The 26799-nt window shown below is 36.0% G+C and overlaps 1 protein-coding gene across 1 annotated transcript in view; it reads right to left on the bottom strand.

The window, feature by feature from the left end:
• Positions 1–25500, bottom strand: part of SLC35F5 (solute carrier family 35 member F5) — a 51483-nt gene extending 25983 nt beyond the window's left edge. The window contains exons 1-8 of the mRNA XM_027835744.1: positions 25447–25500; positions 23123–23213; positions 22824–22965; positions 20359–20502; positions 18687–18749; positions 15331–15412; positions 8664–8854; positions 1932–2013 (exon numbers count right to left, since the gene is read on the bottom strand). Coding sequence (XP_027691545.1) covers positions 1932–2013; positions 8664–8854; positions 15331–15412; positions 18687–18749; positions 20359–20502; positions 22824–22965; positions 23123–23213; positions 25447–25486 — 835 coding nt within the window. The 5' untranslated portion in view covers positions 25487–25500. The remainder of the gene's footprint in view (positions 1–1931; positions 2014–8663; positions 8855–15330; positions 15413–18686; positions 18750–20358; positions 20503–22823; positions 22966–23122; positions 23214–25446) is intronic.
• Positions 25501–26799: the final 1299 nt, after the last annotated feature.

Raw genomic sequence — 26799 nt, forward strand, 5'->3', positions numbered from 1 at the left:
AGATCTAAATATACTTCTTTGAAACAGTTCTCATTTTCCCTCATTCTGCCCCCTAGGAACAAAGAGAACTTTGTCTAAAACTTCTTCCATCTAATAGTCCTTTAAAGACAAGAAGACATAAATCTTTCCATCATTCTTTGGGTCACCTGTAATTTTGCTTCATCTGAGACAGTGTGGTATTCCATGATTCACATTTATATGACATCATGAGAGAATGTGGGTGATAAAGAAATGGGCTTTCCAAAAAATAAACAGCAAAGAGTAATTGAAAATATTAAGCAATTTCTTAAGAATAATGTAACCCAATCTCCTCACTTCGGAGCCTAGCTCATCTGTCCCCCTAGAGCACTAGTCCAAAACATACAGGATAAAATATAAATCAGTCCAGTCCAGATATGATCTGCTATAGAACAGTGCCTGTAAAAACCTGTTCTTTTTGTGTATTTAGAATGAGGATACCCTCAATATGTGCATATGCCATTTTCAAGTATTTTATAGATGTGAGAAAGCAAGTATGAGTTTGTCTTCTCATTTTTCTTCTTTGTTGTTGTTTTCAAATATGTTAACTCCCTGATTGTTGCACAAGTATTATACATTAAGATAGCAACAACTTTTTTTGATTAATAATTAACACCATTTGTATCCTTTCATGCCACAAAACAGGTCTAATCATTCTCCTTCACTACTTAAAAAGCTCTTATAATTCCCTCTTGCATTTACATTAAAAGACAAATGTGTTCATTTGATTTTTAAGGATAGGAGACAGAGGTCAATCATTGGACCAGTGAATTTATTAGCACAGAGAACTCCTGAATGAGGAAATTTTCTCTAACAACATAGATCAGCACCTTCTCTGAAACTTATAATCTTGGAGAGCTGCCTAGGGTATTGACAAGTTAAGTGATTTGTCCAAGATCACATAGACAGTCAAGAGGGTGGAACTGAACCCAGGTCTTCCCAGCCCTGAGGAAGTCTCTCTTTCAAACATACCACACCACACTCAACATTCAAAGTCTCTCATAATCTGGCTCCTGTCTGCTTCTCCAGACTTACTGCACATTCCTCTTCTTCACGCTCTAGGTTCCAACCCCAATATTACTTACTTGTTGTTGCCCTTCCATGACATTCTAACCCTCTCAACTCAGTAACTTTACACAGGCTGTCTTCCATATCTGTAATGCACTCCTTCCTTACCTATACCTAAAAAAAGAAAAAACCAACCTCTTGCTTCATTTAAGGATCAAATCCCACCTTCTACAGAAAACCTATCCTGATCCTCTCTCATTTAAGAAATGTCCACACTCCCTTTTCCTCTCGAAGTTACTCTATATCTATATTGCATCTATTTTATATGTTACTCTGTGCAGACTCCTCTGCTACACCTTTCCTTCCTTCCTTCCAATAGAATGTAAGCTATTACACATTTGTCTTTTTAATCCCCAGTGTCTAGCATATTGCCAAGAAATAGTAAGAGCTTAATAATTGTTTATTTAAGGGCCACTTAACACTAAAGGCCATTATTTATCCTTTCTGCTTGATATGTTTTGCATTTCTGTTTATCTGGTTGCTATAGTAAAAAATAAATAAATAAATAAACTATTGGCCAACATAATTAATGAAATTTTCCTATGCTATTTTCAAATACTATACAATTCCATATACAATAAAAATGTAACATGCAGCAGGATAATTTTATTATGAAATGTAATATGTTTGCAAAGACCTATAAAGGCACACAAATTTATCAAGATTAAAAAAGCCTTACCTTTAAAAACAAAATAATGTCATAATTTTATATAAAAGAGAAATGTCATAAATCTTTAGGCATATCTACACAAATGTTTCTTAATTTATTGAAGTAAAATGACAAAAGTTTCAAAATAAATCTTATTAGGTAATTTACAAATTGCATTATACAATAAATATCTTACCAGAAGTTGAAGACAAGATGTTAACTATAGCAACTTGGGTGTCTGAAAGTGCTTCCTGATATGATAAATTTGCCAAAAACCACTAGAGAGCAGAAAAAGATTTCACATGGGAATAAGATACATTTACAATTAAAATTACAAATTTTATTTCTTTACTTCATTCTCCTCTAAATATTATTCATAACCTCAGTTTTAGAAACTGTTCTATAACGAACAAGTAGCTTTTAAAAAACTTAGTTTAGACTAACACTTCCACTATCAACATCACCCAAATAACTAATGCTAGCTATGTACAGGCTTAAGAAAAAATAAACCAATTTAGCAACTGGAAGTAGGAAAAAACTGTATTTGTTTTTAGAGATAAGAATAGGGATTTGGACCTGTGATTTCATTAACAAAGAGAACTCCAAGATGAGGAAACTTACTCTCTACTATTGCAAGTTGGCATTTTCTCTGTGACTCATAGTTTTAAAGAGTCACTGTTAAGTGACCTGCCCAGATTCACACAACCAATACATGCCAGAGGCAGGACTTGAAGCCAGCTGGCTCTGAGGCCAGCTATTTCTTTTTAATAAGGGCCAAATAATTTGCGGAATCAATACTGTTTTATTCAGTATTGATGGCATTCTATAAAAAAGGAATAGCAGTTGACAAATATTTTTACATTCAAAGGATTTTCAACAGTAAGAGAACATTTTAATTTTTTACAAACTGACAAATTTCACAAGTTCTAGGTGAAATTATGTTCATAGAATGAAAGAATGTGTAAGGCTGTATAATTTTGCTATAAAAAATACCCTTAAGAAACAATTTTTAGATTAAACCAGGTAATTGTAACTTTATACTTCCTCTTAATATGTAGAAATAGTTGTACCAGTCTTCATTATAGGGGGATGATATAAGATTAACTACGAAGAATCCACTCTTTTCCTATTCCTTTCTTTCTACACCTATTCTTATCTTAACTTAGATAAGAATTTTTCTGTTCCCTATTTTATAAAACCATAATAGAATACTAAATCATTTAAGTCAATAAAATATAAGTCTAACACTACTACCATTTAAGAGCTTTTCAACTAGCAGAGATCAATACATTCCCTCATCAGAGAGTCACTTGCATCTCTTTAAAGATGTACTTTGTCTTCTCAGATACTGGAATTAAGCCAGGAAATAAATCTTAGCCAACTTAATCCTCAAAGAACTAGCAGTCACTGTATCACCACTAGTCATCACCCCTGAAAGTCTATGTATGACTAAGGGCTCATGGTCTCCCTTCTGTCTTGAGTCAGTAAGAGCTGGAATAAGGCTATGACGGTTATCCTGACTCCATCTAAAGTTCTCCTCCTTGCTAGTTTTTTTCATCCATCGAAATAAGAAAATGAGGTAGTGATATAATCAGTATCAAAGAAAGTCAGCAATATATAATTAACTCATGCCTCTCACACACATTTATCACATTCTACTTTGTATCATATTTATTTGTGAACATGTTTTATCTCCCCTACCAAACCATAAATTCAAGGAGAAAGGGGCTGTGTCTTATTCATCTTTGTCTCCTCCATGTTCCTACACTATTGCCTTGCACATAGTAAGTGCCTAATAAATGTCTGCTGAACTACATCTTACAACAGTTAGTTTCTCCTGAAAGGGCAAAGTATCATCTTCTTAATGTCACATGAAATACTCTAAAAAATTCAGATTTATATTTGGTTCTATTTTCCCTACTTTGTTTGTTGTTGTTTCCCCTATACAATAGCATTATTCAAAATAACCGAGGTCTGAGGCAGAAATATTTGAAGGAAATTATCCCATATGAGAACTGTAATGAATTGGAGACAAGAGCTTTTGGTGAAAAGATCAAAGTCATTTACTACAGTTACAAATCAACTCTATGTAACACATTCTAGGATTAAATTACATTGGCAATGATCCAAAGACTACAAGGGCCACTATTTTGTTGACACTCACCCAGATCTAAGTTGGCATTCTCTGCTCATCATTCCCTTCATAAGCTTTCAACACTTTTCTCTTCATTTATCACTTGCTTTCTCTGCCATAAATTTTCCCTCCCTCTTGAACATTATTCACTATCTTTGTTATACTAATGACAACAAGCTAGCACATTGAAAAAGAAGAAGGAAGATTTCTCTAAGTATTCCACTGGAGGTTTACAGCAAGGAGGAAACAACACATATGACAATGATAACTGCAACTTCCTTAACCATTTCCTTTACTACTAGTATAAAAACATTAATTTTCTTAGTCAAAAATACAGTTTGCCTTCTCAGCAATCTCACTGTTCTCTGCTAGCATAAGAAAAGACGAACATTTAAATATCAGGTAATACAAAGATAGAGATAACATCTGAATCACATCATCTATCTACCAGTTCTTTCAAGGGACTTGCTTACTAGTCCTTTCCAACTGTCAAACAATGTTCCAGACTTAAGATACAGCTTCCCAAAAAACTGTCAAGACAATTCTCTACTACAAATCTATTAATTCATTCATGCTAGAGTTGTACACTAGGCCCCTCCCAATGTGAACAAAAACATAAACAAAAAGAGGAAGGTTTCCAGCATATTGAGTGGAACCTCAAAAGTAAACTTCTGGGAAGACATGATAAAGAGTCATAAAGGATGTGTAGGCAAAAATGTGTTGTGATCTGCACAGCTGGAGACAACATCCAAATCCATGGGATCAATAAAACATAGATCAATTTGAGTTTTTGAACAATTCTGATGAAGACTTAAGGGTAGTGACTGAAAAGCTATACAACTAATCTAGTAAGTAATTTATGTGTGGGAATACTGAGTACATGTGTATACATATGTGTTATATGTAAACATATGCATGCTTACATATATCTCACATATGCATACATGCACACATCTATTCACAGTGTACACATACATATGCACATATATTTAATTATGCATAATGAAGACTGTATCTATCAGGGAATGTGTTTTGGTAAAGCTAATTACCATCTAAATAAACCAATGCCTGGTGAAGCACAAAGTCAGAGGATCTGAGTTTGAATCCCGGCTCCAACTCCTGTTAGCTTGTGACCCAGAAAAATCACTTAATACATCACAGAGCTATGAACAAAGTGTTTCATACTTCTTGAATACATATTACATGAAGGATCTAAGACTTTTCTCAGCATGAAGGAATTCCTAGTTTTGAAACTCCACCAGCTGAGATTACAACCTAGGACTTAGTAAACAAATCTTTAGCAGTTGTCTAAAGCTCCAAAAGGTTAAGTGATTTACCCAAGGTAAGGTAGCGACTAAGTCTCAGAATCTTGACTTGGACCCAAGTCTTCCCTACTTCAAGCTCTGCACATCACCCTAACAGCAGGGTAGGATCATGCATGGGTCTAAAGCTGCAAAGGACCTCAGAGGCTATCCATTCTAACTCTCTTCACTTTATAGATGAAGAAACTGAAGCCCAGGGAGATTAAATGATTTGCTTAAGGTCAGGAAAGTAATTAAACCCCAGAGGTGGGATTTGGACCCTGGTCTTTTGATTCCAGTGCTCTTCACACTATACCACTGCTTCCAATACCCTGTTACTCCATACTACTTCTCTACATAAATGGAATTATTTTACTTCATGAAAGCTTTACGAAAAAAAATTCTCTAAAAGAAAACTTACTATGACTTGAAACAAAAATATAAAGAGAAATCACAATGTTTCTTTAAAACTACTAAGCAAAGGCTTTTAAAAAAAATGACCATGTTAATTTGTCAGAAATTTTCCTCTGGTTCCATGTAAAAGCCTTATTAATTCAGAAAAGACCAAAAGTTTATGGTTCTACCACTGGTAGGAAAAAAGTTAACTGAAGCAATTAATAATAGGTATAAAATTGGAATGAGAAATGTTTACATTTATAAGATCAAACTGTTTTCTGACATTTATGAAGCATTCAATTATATAGAAGCACTAATAAAATAAAATACACCAGGAAGCTCCTGGTGAGGTATTTTCTCTTCTAATACAGACTGGCACCTTCTCTGAACTCTATTTCCCCTAAACCGTTCCTTCTTCTCAATTTCCCTGTTACTATCAAGGGTACAACTATTCTCCCAACCAGGCTCCTAACTTCAACTCATCACCTACCCTCACACCATATATCCAATCTGTTGCCAAATCTTGTCATTTCTTCCTTAACAACATTTCTCCTATGTGTCCTCTTCTCTCTATTCACAAAGCCACCAACTGAGTGCAGTAATGAGTAACTTCATGGCTGGACTATTGCAATTGCCTTCTGATTGGTCTCTCTCCCTTCCTGTTTTCTTCCCTATTCTAGTCTATTCTCCACTCAGCTGCCAAAGTTATCTTCCCAATATGCAGATCTGACCACATCACCCTACCCTACTCACTTCTATGGCTCCCTATTACCTCCCAAATCAACCACAAAAAGCTCCATTTGGCATTTAAAGCCCTTCACAACCTGGTCCCTTCCTAACATTCCAATCTTCCTACATTTTACTTTCCCCTCCAAATACAATACAACACTGGCCTTCTTACTATTTCTCACACATGACACCTTGTCTCTTCTCTCTGTGCCTTTTCACTACTTCCCATACCTGGAAGGCACCTCTACCTCCTGGCTTCCTTCAGAAGTCAGCACAAGGGGTAGCTAGGTGGTGCAGTGGATGGAGCACCAGCCCTGAAGTCAAGGACCTGAGTTCAAATCTGACCTCAGACCAAACACTTGACACTTACTAGCTGTGTGATCCTAGGCAAGTCACTTAACCCCAACTGCCTAAGCAAAAAAAAAAAAAAAAAAAAAAAAAAAAAGTCAGAACAAGACCCATCTTCTGCAGTCCATTCCTGGTCCCTCATACTACTAATGCCTTTCCTTTCAGATTACCCTACACTTAACACTGTACCTATCTCATATGTAATTTTTTTTTTTGCAAATTAGCCACTCCATTAAACGTGAATCCTTTGAGGACAGAGACTGTTTTTGCCTTTCTTTGTATTCCCACTTCTTAGCAAAGTGCCTAGCACCTAGAAGTGCTCCATAAATGCTTGCTGACTCGCTGATTGATTCTGTAGTTTATATTCTCGAACAGCTGCCTGGAATACTGAGTTGAATCTAAACCTTGGTATTCATGATTCCAAGGTTCCTCTTACTCCATTATGACATGCTGTTACTATTATAAAATATTACTACTATTAACAAATGTGAAATTGGTGCTTTTCATGAATTCCAAATCATTCATATCTTGTTCTTTTAAAGCACTACTAAAGGACTACTCCTATACAATTAAATTTCTCTCCTTCAGACTCTCTATATTCCATTCACACTGTCTTGATACCTCAACACACATTTTCTCTTGCTACCATACATCCACCCAAGTTGTTCCTCATGACTAGAATATACTCTTTCAACTCTACCTCCAAATGATCCACTTAAGTACCAACTCTTCCATGAAGCCTTCTCTTACCTATAAAGTTGTTTGGTTTTCTCTCCCTCCTAAAATTAACTTGTATTAATTTGAGGGGAAGAGGATTGGTCTGAAAGCCATGATAACTGGATTCAAATCCCACATCTGACAAATATTGGCTGTGTGATCCTGGGCAAATCACTTAGCCTCTCAGCACCCTTAGTAACTCCCTAAACCTGTAAGTTGCGGAAGAGTTGCCAAAATGCTTGGTAAAAGAAGGCTCCTTCTAGGATGCTCAATACTCCAACAAAATCAAAGGTTTTGTAGAGGTGGAATTACTAACATCTATACATATATATATATTTATATATAGATTAGTAATTCCATCTCTACTCCACACTCTCTAAAGAATGTCAGCTCTCTAAAGGGTGTTTTCTTTTTGTCTCTGGATGCCTAGCTTTAACACAAAATAGGGATTTAATGTATGCTGAATTAAAAATTATAAAGCTTCACTAAAATTACAATCCAGATTTCTCACTATTCATAAGCTTTCTGCACAATTAGTAGAAATTAGTGAAATTTTATGATTAATATGAGAATCATTAATATGATTTATGTGAGAATATTAATATTAATAAAATTCCCTAATTTTCTACAAAGAGAGCTACTAGTTAGCATTAATGCTACTTCATAGATAAAAAAATGGGTCATAAGATTTACATACAGATCACATAATCAAGCTTTCAACAATTTCCTTAAGAGAAAATGTTTTGTTTTCATTCATGAATACTATAATGAGCATTAGGATGCTGTCCAAGTTCTTTTGCTTTAGTGGGATTCTGTTATCCATAATAATGCTAGAAATATGTAGGCCACAGGCTAATGCTTAAAAACATTCATATCAAGATCTTCATTTTAAACTAATTACTATAAGATTTGAACTAATTTACACTAATATTACATCAATATAAAATCATGAAAAACAAGTATACTTATTAAAGCAATAAAAAACAGTAAATCATCTTATACAGACATCTATTATCAACCCTAACATATATCCACAGCACACTTTATAATGATGAACTGGAGAAACTATAAGATTTTGAAGTGTCTCTTATCTACCAAATAAACATCTAATTACATTTTGCACAGTGAATCATTAAATTTTATTCTATTCTAATTCTCTTTAAACTGGTAATCCACATGTAAGAGTTTAATAGTTTTTATAATACTTGTTAAATAAATTAATAAATTTTTCACCCTTTATAACAGTAATTATCCACATGTAAAAAATTTGATTTACTAAATATAATATAAAGAGAAGACCTACCACAAAGCAAAAGAAAAAGCTGATTTTTGCTACTTGAGTTGCAGTTAGTTTTCCTACAGTTTTCAGGATTGACTCTTGTTCTTTCACAGCAGGATATGACATTCGAGATAACTTGGCTTCCAGTGCATGGCTTGATGGAAGTTGTCGGATCTCCATAATGTTACTGAACCTTACACGAGATTTTTTAAGTGCTTAAAAGAAAAAGTATGGCACAAGATCATTAGACATCCTCTACCCACAAATGAAGTTTTTTAAAAAGTGAATTTACTGATATTATCACTATACTTAATACTTCTGTCTCTGGTCAAACCCAGGAAGTCTAAGAAAGGACTATATATAATTAATTACGTGGATAAATTTTTTTATTCAAAATGGCAAAAGAAAAATTATCTTTTTAAAAAATAACCAGGTTCTTTACTATTTTTAAAAGTTTCTAAATACGACTAGTTGTCAAACTGTTATAGTCTACTGTGCATATTAAGAGATTCAAAAATGCAATATGATTTTCTTTAGGCCTGTTCCTTGAGAAAAATGTTATATGCACATACTTTCAAGAGACTGAAAACTAGAATGCTTTACTGAAATAGTGCACCAGCAGAGAGCTATGCAGGAATTATTAGCTGGCCTCCTAAGATCCTCTTTGTGTGCTTTAGAAGGCTGAACTTAAGTGGATACTGTATGTAAATTGTGTATGTGGTACAGTCTTAGAGATTTCTGATAATTCAACAAGGAATAATTATAAAAGTTAACAATCACGAAAATGCCTTACTAGACAAGACTCATGGTCCACTGAATCTAGTATATTACCTCTGACAAAAGCAGTAATTAAGTAGATGTACTCCATTATGTCATTTCAAAGGGCTGAAACAAACCCCCAAACATACACAAATTTACCTAATAACTCTAAACCCTCCATGAATATATTTGTAAAAATAATGATGATGATGATGGTGATAACTAGCATTTATATAGTGCTTTATGGTTTGCAAAGCACTTATTAAATTTGATCCTTACAAAACCCTGTGAGCTACGGTGCTAGAATTATCTCCATTTAACACATGAGGAAACAGAGGCAAACAGGAGGAAAAAAAGTGACTTACCGGGGTTATACAGTTGGAAGTATCTGAGATAAGATTTCAAAGTGAGGCCTTCCTAACTCCAAATCCAGCACTCTGTCTACTGCACCACTCAGTGGCCTTATAATTTAAGACTTACCATCTCTAACAATAAGTATCAAAAGTTCAGCTCATCTGTAAAGCAGGACTTTAATTTGTCTTAAAGCTCTCTCTCACTAACTTCCAAGAATGATTCCTAATATTACTATTCCAAAATTTAGTGAACAAGTTCAAGTTTACCTTATCTGTCCCCATCATGACCTTCAATAGCTCATCACTGCCTACTAAGTAAATTCACTCCTTAACCTGATTTATAGTCAAGGTTCTTTATAGTCTACTCACCCCAAATCTCATCTCACACTACTCCCTTTCATGCACCTGTCATGCCTGCCAAATTTTTTTTTACTAATTTATTTTGAATTATCAATAATCACTTCCATAAGCTTTTGAGTTTTAAATTTTTCTCCCCTTCCCTCCCCAAGAAGGTGTGCAATCTGATATAGACCATACATACACATTCCTATTAAACATATTTTCACATTACTGATGTTGTAAGTAAGAATTAGAACCAATAGGAGGAACCACCAGAAAGAGGAAACAAAACACAACAGAAGAAAAAAAAATAGCTAATAGCATGCGTCGATCTGCATTCAAACTTCATAGTTCTTTCTTCTTTGTGGATAGCATTTTCCATCATGAGGCCTTTGGAAATGTCTTAGATCTTTGTATTGCTAAGGAGAGTTAAGTCTATCAATATAACTCATAGCATCATTTGAAGTAACAAAAGGTCCAGAATATCAAGGGAACTAATGAAAAGAAATGCTGGGAAAGGTGGCCTAGACATTCCAGATCTTAAATTGTATCATAAAGCAGCAATCATCAAAACTGCTTGGTATTGGCTAAGAAACAAAATAGTGGAATAGATTAAGTATGCAAGACATAGTAGGTCAATGGCTATAGTAATCTATTACTTGATAAACCCAAAGACCCCAGCTTCTGGGATAAGACCCCACTCTTTGATAAAAACTGCTGGGAAAACTGGAAAAGAGTATGGCAGAAACTAGGCATAGATCAAAGTCTCACACCATATACCAAAATAAAGTCAAAATGGGTTCATGATTTAGATATAAAGACTGATATTGTAAGCAAACTGGGAGAACAAGGAGTAGTTTACCTGTCAGATCTATGGAGAACAGAAGAATTCATGACCAAACAGGAAACAGAGAACATTACAAAAAGCAAAATGGATAACTTTGATCACATTAAATTGAAAAGTTTTTGCACAAACAAAGCCAATGCAACCAAGATTAGAAGGAAGGTAGAAAATTGGGAAAGAAGTTTTACAACCAGTCTCTCCAATAAGGGTCTCATCTCTAAAATATATAAAGAATTAAGTCAAATTTATAATACAAGTCATTTCCCAACTGATAAATGGTCAAAGGATATGAACAGGCAGTTCTCAGATGAAGAAATTAAAGCCATCTATACTCATATGAAAAAATGCTCTAAATCACTATTGATTAGAGAAATACAAATCAAAACAACTCTGAGGTACCACATCAACCCTATCAGATTGGCCAACATGACAAAACAGGAACATGATAAATGATGAAGAAGATGTGGGAAAATTGGAACATTAATGCATTGTTGGTGGAGTTGTGAAATGATCCAACGATTTTGGAGAGCAATTTGGAACTACGCCCAAAGGGCTATAAAAATGTGCATACCCTTTGACCCAGCAATAGCACTTCTAAGGCTATATCCCAAAGAGATCATACAAATGGGAAGTACATACATATACAAAAATATTTATAGCAGCTCTTTTTGTGGTGGCAAAGAACTGGAAATTGAGAGGATGCCCATTAATTGGGGAAATGGCTGAACAAATTGTGGTATATGAATGTAATAAAGTACTATTGTGCTATAAGAAATGATGAACAGGCTGACTTCAGAAAAACTTGGAAAAACTTATATGGTCTGATGCTGAGTTAAATGAGCAGAACCAGGAGAATGATGTACACAGTAACAGCCACGTTGTGTGATGAGTAATATTGATAGACTTAACCCTCCTTAGCAATACAAGGATCTAAGACATCTCCAAAGGCCTCATGATAGAAAATGCCATCCACAAAGAACTATGGAGTTTGAATGCAGATCGAAGCATACTATTTGCTATGTTTTTTTCTTCTGTTGTGTTTTGTTTCCTCTTTCTGGTGTTTCCTCCTATTGGTGAAAATATGTTTAATAGGAATATATATGTGTAGCCTATATCAGACTGCATGCCGTCTTGGGGAGAGAGGTGGGGAGTGAGGGGAAGAAAAATTTAAAACTCAAAAGTTTATGGAAGTGATTGTTGATAATTCAAAATAAATTAAAATTTTTTTTAATTTAAAAAAATTTAAAAAAAAAATTAGTCATCGCACAACATGGCTGTTATTGCATACAACGTTCTCCTGGTTCTGCTCACTTCACTCAGCATCAGACCATACAAGTCTTTCCAAGTTTTTCTGAAGTCAGCCTGGTCATCATTTCTTATAGCACAATAGTATTCCTTACATTCATATACCACAACTTGTTCAGCCATTCCACAATTGATGGGCATCCTCTCAATTTCCAATTCTTTGCCACCACAAAAAGAGCTGCTATAAATATTTTTTTGTACATGTACGTACTTTCCCCATTTGCATGATCTCTCTAGGATATAGCTCTAGAAGTGCTATTGCTGGGTCAAAGGGTATGCACATTTTTATAGCCCTTTGGGTATAATCCCAAATTGCTCTCCAAAATGGTTGGATCATTTCACAACTCCACCAACAACGCTCCAATTTTCCCATATCTTCTCCAACATTTATCAATTTCCTGTTTTGTCATGTTCATGCCTCCCAAATTTAACATGCCCTTTTGTCACAGTTTACTGTCTCCATACCTTTTCTAATGTTACTGTCTGTGCCTTGCTTGACCAAACCCTCTGCCCAACACCACTGTTTCACTTAAATTTATCTTTCAAGACTTACATCAAAACAGATCTTCTTTCATAGAATCATTCCTGATTACCATGAGTGGAAGCTTGTCTTCCTTCATGCTGAACCCTCATAGCACAAGTCTAAACTTCTTACACACTTATCATTCTACTTTGTACTACTTATTTGTACATACCTAATTTCTCTCCTTAGGCTCTGTGGAGAGAAAACATGTCATCCAACGTTATATTCATCTCAGTTCTTAGTAGAGTCCCTTACACATATTATGTGCTTATTGTTAAGCAAATAAACTGATTATTCTTCCTGTGCCTTTCTAGACTGTAACCTTAATCTTGTCAATCTCTCCTCAATGCCTTCAAATCACTTTAATTGGCTTTTTCCAGACACAATTTTTTTTCTTTCTTAAGGTGAAGTAATCACAACTGCACAAAGCATTTCATGGTTTTATACAAAGGCAGAAAAACATTTTTCTGTTTTGTTTCGAATGTCTTAGGAATATTTGGCCTTTTTTTTCTATTGACACATTAAAAATATTTCTTTAGGAAATCTTCTGAAATTACTTCATGAGTCTAACTTGTAGCTTAAAACCCTATCAATTTGTGGGTGCTATTTGCATTAACATACTCTAAATTACTTATGTAATACTTGCCACAATGAAGCTCATCTGACAATTTACTAATATGCAAAATATCTTAAGATATTTCTGGTTAACAGCTTGACATTTCACTCAGGAAGAATACTATCTGCAAATCTGAGATATCTCACTATATAATCCCTCTCTAAGATCATTTACAAAAGTTAAATAAGATAGGCATCACCACGAATCACTGCAAGGATACCCCATTAGCTATATTGTTCATTGAGGGAATATTTCTATTATTTAGGCTATTTCACTATTATGATTCTTGTTTCTTGAAAGGGCTGTTTTGGTGGGAACTAATCTTATACTTGATATCCATCCCTCTTGTTTTTCCTCCAAATTTTAGGCACACCTCATGGGTTTCAGGTATGTTGCATGCGTGTGCATGTGTGTATGCATGCACAGTGTGTAAAAAAATACCTATTTCAGCAAAGCCCTTTAAATATGAAAGACCAAGCAAACCCTACAAACTTCAACATGACAATAAACAGAACACTGACAATACTGTCATCTGATAACACTAGCTCTGGCCTCCCTTTAAAACATCAAAGATCTTGGAGACTGAAGTAGGGTGAACCTTCATTAGGGTTAATTCAAAAGAAATTTACTCAAAGCTGGTTCCTTCCATTCATATATGTAGTTTCCATTTTTTTTTTAACATCCTACTTGTGTAACTTTAACCTCTATGGAACAGCTTTATTTTATCTCAGTAAAATGAGATCAGAATGGAAAAAAATCTCTTAAATCCATGCTAGTCCTAAGAGTCCATGACTGCTCTCTAAGAAACCACCTAAAAGGTATTAGTACTGTAAGCGGTGATTTATTTAATTCACAGTTTTGGAACTACCCTTTATCATAGACCTCTTTACATGCAATAATGGGAGGAGGGAATTAAAAAAAAGTCTAAGGGCTCTCTCTACACTTTCTGAATTTTCATATATCTGGATAACACCAAGTTTGGATTCACATCAATATAAAGTGATAGTATACGTAGCACTATCTATAAATTATTTATGTTTATTCATTGAATATGCCAGCTATAAACACTCTTATACAAAAGCATTAACTAAAGCACTGTGTCCAAAAGGGACAGCAATAGGAATGTTTTAAGTTTAAGAAATAAATAATGTTCAAGATGTAGCTTTACCTCATTTTATGCCCTGAATGAACTATTAAACATGGTGTAGAAAGTGAAACTTTGCATATTAAAAAGTTTCTGTATTAACTTTCATTATTACTTCTGAGATACATTCTCAACAGAAACAAAATTGGTCCTTACAAACAATAAAGATCAAGAATACCAACAATCATGTCAAACAGAACTATACCCTCTATTTGTTGTCTATTTGCACTAAATTCTCCATCAACTCACTAAAAGCACTTTAAAATATTTTAATTCATTCCATTTCAGAGGCAGTTCCCAAAGGCTCCATGAATGAATATTGTTTGCATTCTTTAATGCAATTATTCCAGATATGCTAACAGAACTCATTAGATAGGAGTCACAACTTCTCCAGATCTCAGTGGTTCTCCCAATATATATAACACTCACTTACACACAGTGAATTATGCAACAACATACTGAGTGCCTCAGTTAAGCTTGATGAATGCCATGCTAATCTCCACTTTTACAATGAATCTCTGAAATGTAGTCTATTACTTCTTTTAAATTTTGTTTTGAATACTAATGGCATCAGACATGAAAGCTGAATCCTGACTAATCTTTATTAAACAACTTTGCTACAGAATATGGTAAAAGTAAGCTTGTCATACAAATGGCCCCCAAAAAATCAATTTATACTTGAAAAGCATAGTATAAAATTGTTATTTAACCAGTGAATCCTATTGTACAGTTATTTAAAAACACATTTTGTCATTGATAAATTATCCATACTTTATGATAAAGGTAAGAAATTATTATTTTAACTTACTTTTTTCATTCTCACCATTTGTACTTTCAGGTTTTTCACTTGCCAAGTCATGAAATTTCACAGGAACATACAGAGGTTCACTCTGATATGGAAAAAATAACAACTGCAGTTAAACCAAAAACATCACTTAAAATTTATGTAGGTAGTAATTAAATACAGGTATAATTATGATGATGTCATTTATAAGAAGATTTATAAGACGTAACTTTCCATAAATTGAATTTAAGGATTTTTAAAAGTTGTTGCTATATAAAAGAATGCAACTAAGCCACATGGATGCTAGTAAGTCCAATGACTCAACAATTTAATTTAATTTGGTAGAAATGTTGGCATAGCATATATAATAGATTACAGATATATCACTTTCTGCCTCTCATTTTCTACTCGGTTGGTTGCTTTTCCTTAAACAAGATGCCTCTCTCCTTTGCCCAATTGTTTCTGTCCTTCACTTCAGAAGTAACTTAAAATCTGTCCCTATATCAAAACTTCCCCAGATTAATAAAGGACCTCTATGATTATAAACCCTCTCAAGACATTCTTGGATAACTGAAATAAATCTGTTGTTCTGTAAGAGTTCTTTAGTGTTCTATATATGTTTTATCTCCTCAATTAGACTAGGCTACTTGAGGGGCCAGACTGTGTCTTCTATTTCTTTGACCATCCTCTAGAGCTAGGGTTCTTAAACTGGGAAGTCAATGAACCTACATGGGAAAACAATTCCAACTTTATTTCAATATAACTGGTTTCCTCTGTAAACTTTTTTATTTAATTTTATGCATTTAAACACATTATTCTGAAAAGGGATGTAGAGGTTTCACCAGCCTGCCAGAGGAGTCCATGAAACAAAAAAGGTTAAGAAATCCTGACCTGGAGCACTTACTATATAGCATACTGCCAAAAGAAGGCACTCAAATATTGCTTCTGACACAGGCACTCGAGAAAAAAATTTTTTTGGTTACTCCTTACATAAAATATTGTTTAAAAAAAAAGGTCAACAAAATTCTGGCGGTATGTACAACTGGCTGGGATTTTGAAAGACATTTTTTCTTACACTAAATTTCTGTTTATGGATTTGTTTTTAAAAAATTAATCCACACCTCTTAGAAAGTAAACAAACAGAATTTAATTAGAACGTAAATGAGAGAGGCAGCTAAATGGCACAGTGCAGAGAACACCAGCCTTGGATTCAGAAGGAACCGAGTTCAAATCCAACTTCTGACACTTGACATTTACTAGCTATGTGACCCTGGGCAAGTCACTTAATCCAACTGCCTCAAAAAATAAATAAATAAAAGAGAATCAAGAAAGTATCTTAACTATAAAACTTCCTTCTCTTATATAGGTAATCTATATTGATCTATTCTAAGTCCCATAAAATCAGGGCCTGACTCTTTATCTCTTTGACCTCCAGGGCCCTATCCCTAACAGACGGCTCAAAAATGGATAATAATGACAATGATGAGAATGATGACAAAGACATTTCTATAGCAGTCACTCCTGGCTAAAGGACAAGAATATTTTCTTCTAATTTACAAAGGCAACAACATACTCCTTATGTGCACTTTCTTTTTGTCTCTCCAGGGTCCCATAAAAGGATCCCTTATTTTGAATTTTGAACTCCTACAACCTGGAAGAGAACAAATTTCAGGGCAGCTAGGTGGCGCAGTGGATAGAGGACTGGCCCTGGATTCAGGAGGACCTGAGTTCAAACCTGGTCTCAGACACATAACTCTTACTAGCTGTGTGACCCTGGGCAAGTCACTTAACCTCACTGCCTAACCAAAAAAAAATTCAAGGCACAGCCCTTAGGAGAGCTATCAAAGTCAATGAAATGGCTAAATAACTCCTGCTTTTATCTCTTCTCCCCCCTACGGCCCCATTTCTGATGCATGAGCCCTACAAATGCCAGATATGCAAAAAGTAACAAAAATAATTCCAAGATAGTGCTAATAAATGTGAGGGGATTAAGAAAAGCTTTTTGTAGAAGTGACACCTGAGCTGTGCTTTGAAAGAAGCTACAACATAGAAGTGAGGATGTAGTACACTCTAGACATGGGGGACTATTTGTGCAAAGACATGGAAACAGAGAATGAACTCATATACGGGAAATAGCTAGCCAGTAGTTTTGACTATGTACAGACAGGAAACATGAAACAAAGTTGGAAAGGTAGATGGGAGCCAGAATTATAAAGGACTTTCAATCCCAGGCTGAGCATTTAATTGAAGAACTTTGAGTAAGAGAAAGTAACATGGTCAGATCTTTATCTTAGGGATATATCTTAGCAGCTATTTTGAGGAAGGATTGCAGAGGGCAGAGAACAGAGAAAAGGGTACCAACTAAGGGAGTACTGCACTATCTAGGTATGTAAAGGCTTCATGAGTAGAAAGAAAGAGCTGGCATTTATATATAGCTTTATGGTTTACAAAGTGCTTTACCTATGTTATCTTATTTGATCCTCAAAACATTTTTGAGAGGGAAGTGCTATTATTATCCCCACTCTACAGCTAAGGAAATTGAGGCTGGCACAGGTTAAATGATTTATCCAGGGTCACAAAGCTAGTAAATGTCTGAAACAGGATTTAAACTCAAATCTTCCTAACTCCAAATTCAGCCACGTATTCGCTGCTCTGCCTAGAGAAATGAGAATGGAGATAGGATGAAAAAGGCTAACATCTACTTCCTTCCTGTACCAGTCTTTGTTTCTCTTTCCTTCTTTCTCCTTTTACTACTACCATTTCTCCAGTGATTTGTGGTTTTGGTGTCAAAACGACATGGCACTGATGGCCACTGCTTGCTAGTCAATAAGAGCGGTCCTTGTATACAGTCAATAAACCAAATAACCAAATAGTGTTTTTTGTAACTTTTATTTATTTGGCTCTTCCCTTTGCTTACATCCAGTTCACTGATGTACACACTGGTTAAAGGTTACCAGTCATGTAAAAATCAAATAACTTACACATTACTATATTCACCTCAATTTTAAAATGTTTCACAATGAAATATAATCCACATATTCTCTTCAAATGAAAGATGACTTTCAGGAAAAATCATTCTAAGGATTCCTTTCAGTTTTGATCAATTTATTATGTATGACAGAATTGTGTTTTAGCCTTTTTACTGCCTTTATACCAATAATTCAAATATCTTATAAAACAATCTAAGTGGAATTCTAGGCAAATTCACATTCATTAAATTCAAATTTTTCTATTCATTAGCAATTAACCATTTTACAAAAATCTTCCCACTTGTTAATATTTTGTTAGCATTAAAGCAAATACCAAAGTAGGATCTTTAAACGTTATTGAGCAATTTACTTAATGACAGCTCTAAACTCTTCAAATCAGATAAAACTTACCAAAGAACTATTCATGGTATTATCCGTAGTACAAGCAGCAAAGTAACCTTCAGCATCTGCAAACTGAATAGAGGAAAATTAGCATAAAATTCAGTTAAACTCACAATCAAAATCTATCATGAATTTATCAAGTACAGAGAGCAAGCCTACTCTTAATTCACCATTCTATGACAGCCAGGGAGTATGTCAAAGTGTCTTATGAATCTCATCAATCTAAGATAATCATCTGGAATGAACAATAATATCATTACAAAATACTTCCCTCTCTTCCACTATCTATCTTACATAAACCAAAGAATACTATATTCTACTAGAATTTAAGTTACTAGAAAATTTCATTTTTAAAAACGTTTGGAAAAAATATATCCTCAATGCTACCTAGGAAATTAAAAAGCACTCCATGTGTGATATTAAAGTTCCAGACCTTCCAAGTAAATTCTAGTCATACAATATCTTGTTCATAAAAATAAAACTGTTTTTTTATTGTCAAATTCAAATGTTAATGTAAAGTATGCCAAAGGTGAGAAAAAAGGACCAAATTAATCTCTAATCAACATCATTAACTTTAACCTATACTTCAAAGATAGGGAGAATTAAACTATTTCTGACAAAATTTGGGGAATTAATTTCTCAAGATGCCTTCTGGAGAATGACACAAGTTAGAAATAACTATTCTTTTCAAAATTAATGAAAACAGGGGCAGAAAAAGCTAAAAATCAGCTGTGAGACTATTCATTCTTATTAATTTGATGTCACTTTTTTCCCCATTTCCATTCTATAAAGAAGGTATACTACTATGACAATTTCTAATTCTTTCTGTGCCATGATGGAGTTTATAATGCTCTTTTAATGCTTAATGGATAATCCGGTCCATTGAACATTTAAAATTCAGTTTGTAATAGATATTTTTCCCCTAATATAAAATATTGAATTATTTTGCCAACACGGTCAATTTCTTTTCTTTTCTTTCAAGATTGGGTCTCCCTATCTGGCGTAGGCTAATCCCACTACTGATGAGGACAGCAGCTTCCACTTGTTCTATTTCCAGCCCAGGCTGGTTACCCTACCTTAAGCAACCTAATGCCCCCCCCCCCCGACTTCTATGGGCTCACAATTAAATGTCAAACACTGTGCAGACACCCAATGGGCATAGCCCACTGAAGTTCAGAACTTTAAAGCTCAAAAGATCTGCCAGCCACAGTCTTGCAGGTAGCAAGGATTCAAGGTGAGTATGTGCCACCACACCTGGCTACACAGTCAACTTCCAACAAGTTAGTTAGTCAACTAATTCCTGAAGCTATTGGTTGCTTCTCTGCTTCCTTTTTTTTCTTCTCTACACTGTTGGTTTGTTGTTTTTTTTTTTTGGTTTTTTTTTTTGCTACTTTACTAGACTGTAACAACTCTCAAAAATACAGGAAAAGGAAAAGAGATAAAACTCAAATATGTCTATTTTGCTCATTATTAACATTTAATTAATAGTTTAACATTACCAAAACTACTGGCTATAATAAGGACTTGGTTTTGTTGGGTTTTCTTACTTCTATGATATCTCTACATACCTAATGCCATTGGCAATTAAGATGTGGCTACCTTACGAAAATTTAAACATCTCTAAACCCTGATAAAATGTATACTCCATCTCCCCGCCAAACACAGAAATTATGAAACTTACAAAAGCAGCATGTCTTCCACGAAATCCTCGTGTGCACTGTTGCCTCCATGGCTTCCAAATAATAAAGCCCAAGAGGTATAAAACAAACATTGATGTTTTTGCAAAGGTGCTGAAGAATGGTTTATTATATTGAGTAAAAACATACTGTGGGGGAAAAAAGTTAAATAGACTACTATGAAATCGTTGAATCTTACTATTAATCTTTACTAAGACAAAGTTACAATTTTTTTAACTTAGAAATTTAAAGGTCAGATAAAGAGAACAATTAAAAATGATCATAGTAATAATTTGTCAAACACTTACTGCTGCAAATCTTATGCTGCAATAAGAGATAAATTTTAACCATATGCCTCTGCAACAAAAGGAACACGTACATGCACACAACCAAGTAGTAAATACCCTAACTTCAAAAACGCTATAAGCCAACAAAACTTTAAAATGCAAATATCACTAAGTTTGAAAGCTCTATGTGGTTGACAGCTCAGACTAAGAAGCAATATGTCTATGTGTATTAAAAAAACCCACCTGGGAGCACAAAAACAAAAATCAAAATACATAAGAATGTATACATTATATGTTAAATATATTAAAGGATTTCTTTCATATTAATTTAACCCATTTTAGTTAAACAGTTACTAAGCAAATAAGTTCAAAGTACTGAGCTACCCATCAGTGAAACAAAGACAAAAATTAAACAGTCTCTATCCTCAAGGGCCTTTCATTCTTCTGGGGAGAATAAATGTATATACTATATACATGTAAATAAATATAGAGTAATGGAAGAGAAAAAGCCTAGCAACTGAGTGTCCTGGGAAGGCTTCACCAAGGAAGAAGCACCTGAACTGAGCCTTAAAGGATTCAGAAAGATGAAGCTGAGGAAGAAGTCAATGTTAGGCATGGCTGTTGGCTTGTGTGAAAATGCAAAGGTAGGAAATGACAATGTCAAGTTTAGGAAATGGGATGTAGTACAACCGGACTGGAAAATAGAAGATTTTAAATGGCAGGCTATAGAGTTTGTATAAATAGGGGGGTTACCTAAGATTTTTGAACAGAGAAGTGGAATAGTAAGATCTATGGCTTAGAAAAATTGTTTTAGTAACTGTGTGAAGGATGGAATGGAGTACAGAAAGACCAGAAGCAAAGTGACTTTCACAATAATCCAGAGTACAAGAGATGTTATGGAAGTGAAATCAACAGTAACTGGTAACTAACTAGACAGAATGGATAAAGGAAAAGAAAGAATCTAGGAAGGCTCTTTGGCTACATGTGACAGCTTTAATCACATAAAACTTTTACTCTCACTTGGCTCCATATTGAGAAAATAAGTAAAATTAAGTGTTCTCTATCTATATCGGGGAGACTAAGTTCTAACTATGGCTGAATGAAATTTCTTTTTCTATTAAAGTTTATTTCTTAACTGATGTAAAAATTAATAAGATTAATAAAATATATTATCTAAGGTTCATATCCTTACTACCTTTAAACAATTGTTTATTTTCCTAAATTCTGGTCCAAAATTCATGCTGTATTACAAGCATTTAAGTCATAAAAGCTTCACCAGTGAAAACTACTTATTCTGGAAAACGAAAAATCACATTCCCCATCCCCACTCCCAAAAAAGCATTTTTAAAAGTATTCTAACCAAGATCTAGGAAGGCTTGGATGAAGCCAACTAACAAATTTATTAAACAACTATCATATTGTAAGTGTGATACTATGTTTTGCTTTTTAAACAAATGATACTTGTTATATATACAAGTATACACAAGGTCAAAACTTGACTACATTAAGAACTAGTTATTTCTAAAGAAAAAAAAAAACTGTCATCTTCACAGAAAGTGCTATTAACCAAGTAAGTTCAAATAATAATTACACTAGGAGAGAAAAATAAGACTCGAGTTCTTAATGAGCTCATTACCTGAGTGCAATGCATAAACTTTTACTAGAAAGCAAGCAATTAATTACATAATGTATAGCATTTCATGCTCTTTTCAACAGCACCATCAACACTTATTAAGAAAACTGGGGGGGGGAATATATTAATGGATATATTTGCAAAGTTAAAACTCAGTATTATTTTGCTTAGGTATCTTTTTTTTTTTAAATCCAACTTCTATTCATTGTATAAAAGCTGCTTTGCATCAAAAATACACTCTAAGATATACTTACCAACATAAAGAAATACCTTCAAATATTTATTTGGAAAATCCACACTAACATATCATATTTCTAGCCCAAAATAAGACCCATTCATCTTACCTCCCCTAATTGAATGCAAGGAAATCAGGTGAAATCAAGCTTTCAGTTTAAAGTTGGGTTAAAAATTAATACCACATCAACAGAAAAATGAAAAAATTCCACAATAGTTGTAAGACTAGCTAATTCTTTTATAACTGTGCTCTTTTATTAGATACATGAAGTTTTCTTAAAATAAAATTATTCTTTGAAAAGTTTAAACTACTTACTGAAGTAAGTTCTGATGAAGCAACCCATATAACATCCACAAGTAGGAGAATAACAATTCCAAGAGCCATTCGCCTCCGCTGAGTAAAACCACTGCTCTGGGAATTCATTCGGTTCATGATAAATAACCACACCATTTGCAGTCTATTAAAATAAATACAGACCATATTAAAAGACATATGTGGAAAATAACCACATAAAAGTAAGCAATTTAGCAGAATAGAAATATTTGATATCTGTTACCTAATATAAATGCAAATTATTTCACAATCATGAAGCAAATAAAGGGCCTTGTACTGACCTCCCTTTAAAGGCCCTTTCCAGGTCTTGGAGAGAAAAGCTTGAAAGCTTTGCACAGTTGAGAATATTACAGGCTGAAGAATTCAAATCACCTAAAAAACGACAAAAACAAAAGTTGAGGCTTACAAAAGCAAAAACTTAAGACATACTAAAGTATAACACTTTAAAAATTTAGCTTCCAAGATCACTGAAGCTGGTGCTACTCAAAACTGCCTATACAAAAAATAAAAGTTCTGTACTTCTCATCTTCTCCTTCAAATATACCTATTTGAGAGGATTCCAAGGATAAATAAAAAAGATCAATCAACAAGTATTTATTTAAACATCACTATTTGTCAGGCACTGTGCTAGACTGGGGATATAAGTACATGGAATTTATCTAACTCCCTTTTTATAAACTTTAAAGACAGTGGTCATAAATCAAGACTATGCTCAAAAATGAGTAATTCACATAAAGTAAAACACTGCCATACTGCACATAGGAGATTTTAATAAACATCTGTTGAATTGATTTATATAACCTAGTTGAATAATGATATGGCCAATACCCTAGAATATGTCTTCTCTGAGGCTACACAGTCCCTAAATCAGTCAACTGGCATTTATTAAATGCCTACTATGTGCTAGGCACTGTGCTCAAAACAGGGGATGCAAAGGCAAAACTTCCCCAAAAAACAACAGTCAATATTTTCAAAGAGCTCAGTCTAATGGGGAAAAGCATGCAAACAACTAGGCACAAACAAAATGCATGCAATAAAAATTGGAGATAATCAACAAATATGTGGGGCTGTAGCATTAAAGGGTGATCAGAAAAGGTTTCCTATAGGAGGGATTTAGCTGGGATTTGAAGACAGGGAGATCAGGAGATAGAGACATAAGGCCCATATCCTAGAGTTTGCAGTATATCACACCTCAGATACTTGTGACCCTGGGCAAGTACCTTAATCTCTTCAACTTCAGTTGTTTTATATGTAAAATGGGGATAATAATAGCACCTACGGCTACTGGCAGAGTGAACTATAATTTAGAGCATAAGCTTGAGTTCAAACTCCTTCTCAGGACAGAAGGTTACTAGCTATGTGACCCTTGGAAAGTCACTTGACTTCTGCCTGTTTCCTCAATTGTACAATGGGGATAATAATAGCACCTTCCTCCCAAGATGGTTGTAAGGGATCAAATGAGACAATATTTGTAATTTATTGTTTTTGTTACCTTGTGTTGGACTCTTTTGACCCTGCATGGGGTTTTCTTGGCAAAGATACTGGAGTGGTTTGCCACTTCTTTCTCCAGCAGATTAAGGCAAACTGAAGTTAAGAGACTTGCCCAGGATCACACTACTAGTGACTGAGGCCGATTTGAACTCAGGTCTTCCTGACTCCCGCGCCAACAGGTTATCTGAGCCACCTAGCGCTGCCTTCCTAGGACCAACATTTGTAAATTGCTTTGCAAACCTTGAAGGGGCTCTACAAGGTGTTCCAAAAGTCTATTAAAATCTTAAAACTGCACTCTGGGGACAGTGTGTAAATGCTCGCTTTTATAATTATGGTTTCAATCACTTAAGTAGTGGATGAATGGCTGAGCCCGGACTCAGGAAAACTCAAGTTCAAATACAGCCCCAGACACTGGGAAATGGGCAAGCAAGTCACTTGACGTCCGTCTGCCTAGGTTTCCTAACACGTAAAACCAGGATCATAACAGCACCTACTCTCCAGGTTGTTCTTAAGGACCAAATGAGATATCTGTAAAGGGGGCTGCCTACCGAAAAGATCTACGTTGATCCTAGCTGTTGTTTCTCCCCCACCCCCACATCTGAATCTACTTTCCAACGCGGGGATCCGGAGACCCCACCCCACGGCTGCTAAAAATACGGACCGAACCCAAGGTCAGAAGACCCCTCCCCCGCCAGGGGGGAGGGGAGGCGTTTCGGGCTGTGGCCGGCCGGGGCAGCCCGTTACCAAACCTCCCGCCCCGACTTCGGCAATTCTCGCAGGAAAGGAAGGAGGAGGAAACAGCTGGAGGGGCCCGGGCGGGTGGCGGCCCCGGGGGCCGCGCCCGCCGCCCTTCCCACTCCCCGTCCCAGGGTCACTCAGCAAACTCCATTCACCTCCCGAAAAACGGGGGCAGGGGGCGAGCTAATGCGTTGGGGGAGGGGTCTGATTTTTTTTTCTTAAAGAGAAGCGAAGGCAACGACCTGGGGAGGAGGAGGGAGGGCAGCGAGGAGAGGGGAGGCGCAGGGACGGCAGCTGTCAGGGGCACCGCCCCCCCCCGCCTCCCCGGCAGCCGTGGTCGCCCCACCTGCCTCCCTCGCCCCCTCCCCCTCCCTACCTGGCCGTCCTGCGCCGCGATGGCGTCGTGGCGACACCATGAGCGGCCCCGGCCGGGCCGGGCCGCGCCCCCCTCCGCCGCTACAGCTCAGTCCGCTGCGGCCGACGTCCGCTGAGGGGACTCACTGAGCCCGTGCGCTCGTCATCTCTCCGACAGGGGAGGGGGGAATCCAGGGCTCGCTAAAGCCTCCTGGGCTCCCACGGGGAGAGGGTTCCCAGTTGCGTCTCTCCTCGGGAGCCCGGGAGGGGGGCGGAGGGAGGTGGAGCTGAGCGGAGCCGAGGAGGGGGCGGGGAATAGCAGTGATGGCGGCGGAGCTCTGGCTGTGGCCCCCGCCCCCTCCTGGACACCCGCCTGCTGACGACACGCTGGCGTCACCGGCGGCTTCTGCGCAAGCGTAAAAGCTTGCCGAAACCACGCCTCTTTCTGGACTGGTGTTGGGAGGTGGGGTGGTGGTGATCCTCTAGGTTGGGGGTAAGGGTCAAAAGCTGAAGGCCCCAGAAGGGTAAGGGCTAGGAACGAAGAATTAGGTATAAAGATGAAGCCTATCACCGAATGAATGACCCCACCCCCTTTGCCCGGATACCATTTGAATCCTGAATAAGTGGAAGTGATTAAGCAACTTGAATAAAACCATCAAACTAGTTTGGAATAATTGGGGAGCTAGGTGGACAGAGTGCCTGGCCTAGAGTCAGGAACCTAAGATCAAATTCAGCCTCAGACATACTGTATGATAGCTGTATGACCCTGGGCAAGTTACTTAACCCTGTTTGCCTCAGTTTCCTCAACCCTAAAATGAGCTGGAGAAGGAAATGCCAAACCACTCCAGTATCTTTGCCAAGAAAATCCAAATGGAGTCAAGAAGAGTCAGGACTTGACTGAATAATAACAACAAAGTTTGGAATGAAGGCTTCCAGCTTTTGCCAGCATTGAGAGTGAGCCCAAAACTTATAAAGGGAAATGATCTGGCTGATGTTGGCAGGAAGAGATTAGAACTGGGGTTCTTAATTTAGCTTCCAATGTACCGCTTAAGCTGGGTCTTTGAATTTGAGTGGGAGAAAAATTACATCTTTATTTAATCTAACTTTTTACTGAAATTAAGCATTTCCTTCCATTGTTTAAAGCATTGAGAAATGCACACGGGTCAATTCCTAGAGCTAAGAGTTGAATGCATGTCTTCTCATTCCAGATCATTTACCCTTCCAGCAATGGTGATCCTACTATAGCTTAAAGTAAAAAGGCTTATCTTCTTAGTTTATATTCTACTTTGGGTTAGCTATTTAAGGAGACTCTGCTAATGTAGCAAAAATAATATATTTAGCTCGAGTGGGTTGCATAGTTTCACTCTGCTCCTTG

This window comes from Vombatus ursinus, unplaced genomic scaffold, assembly GCF_900497805.2.
Source record: "Vombatus ursinus unplaced genomic scaffold, bare-nosed wombat genome assembly UNPS02014816.1, whole genome shotgun sequence".
NCBI lineage: Eukaryota > Metazoa > Chordata > Mammalia > Diprotodontia > Vombatidae > Vombatus > Vombatus ursinus.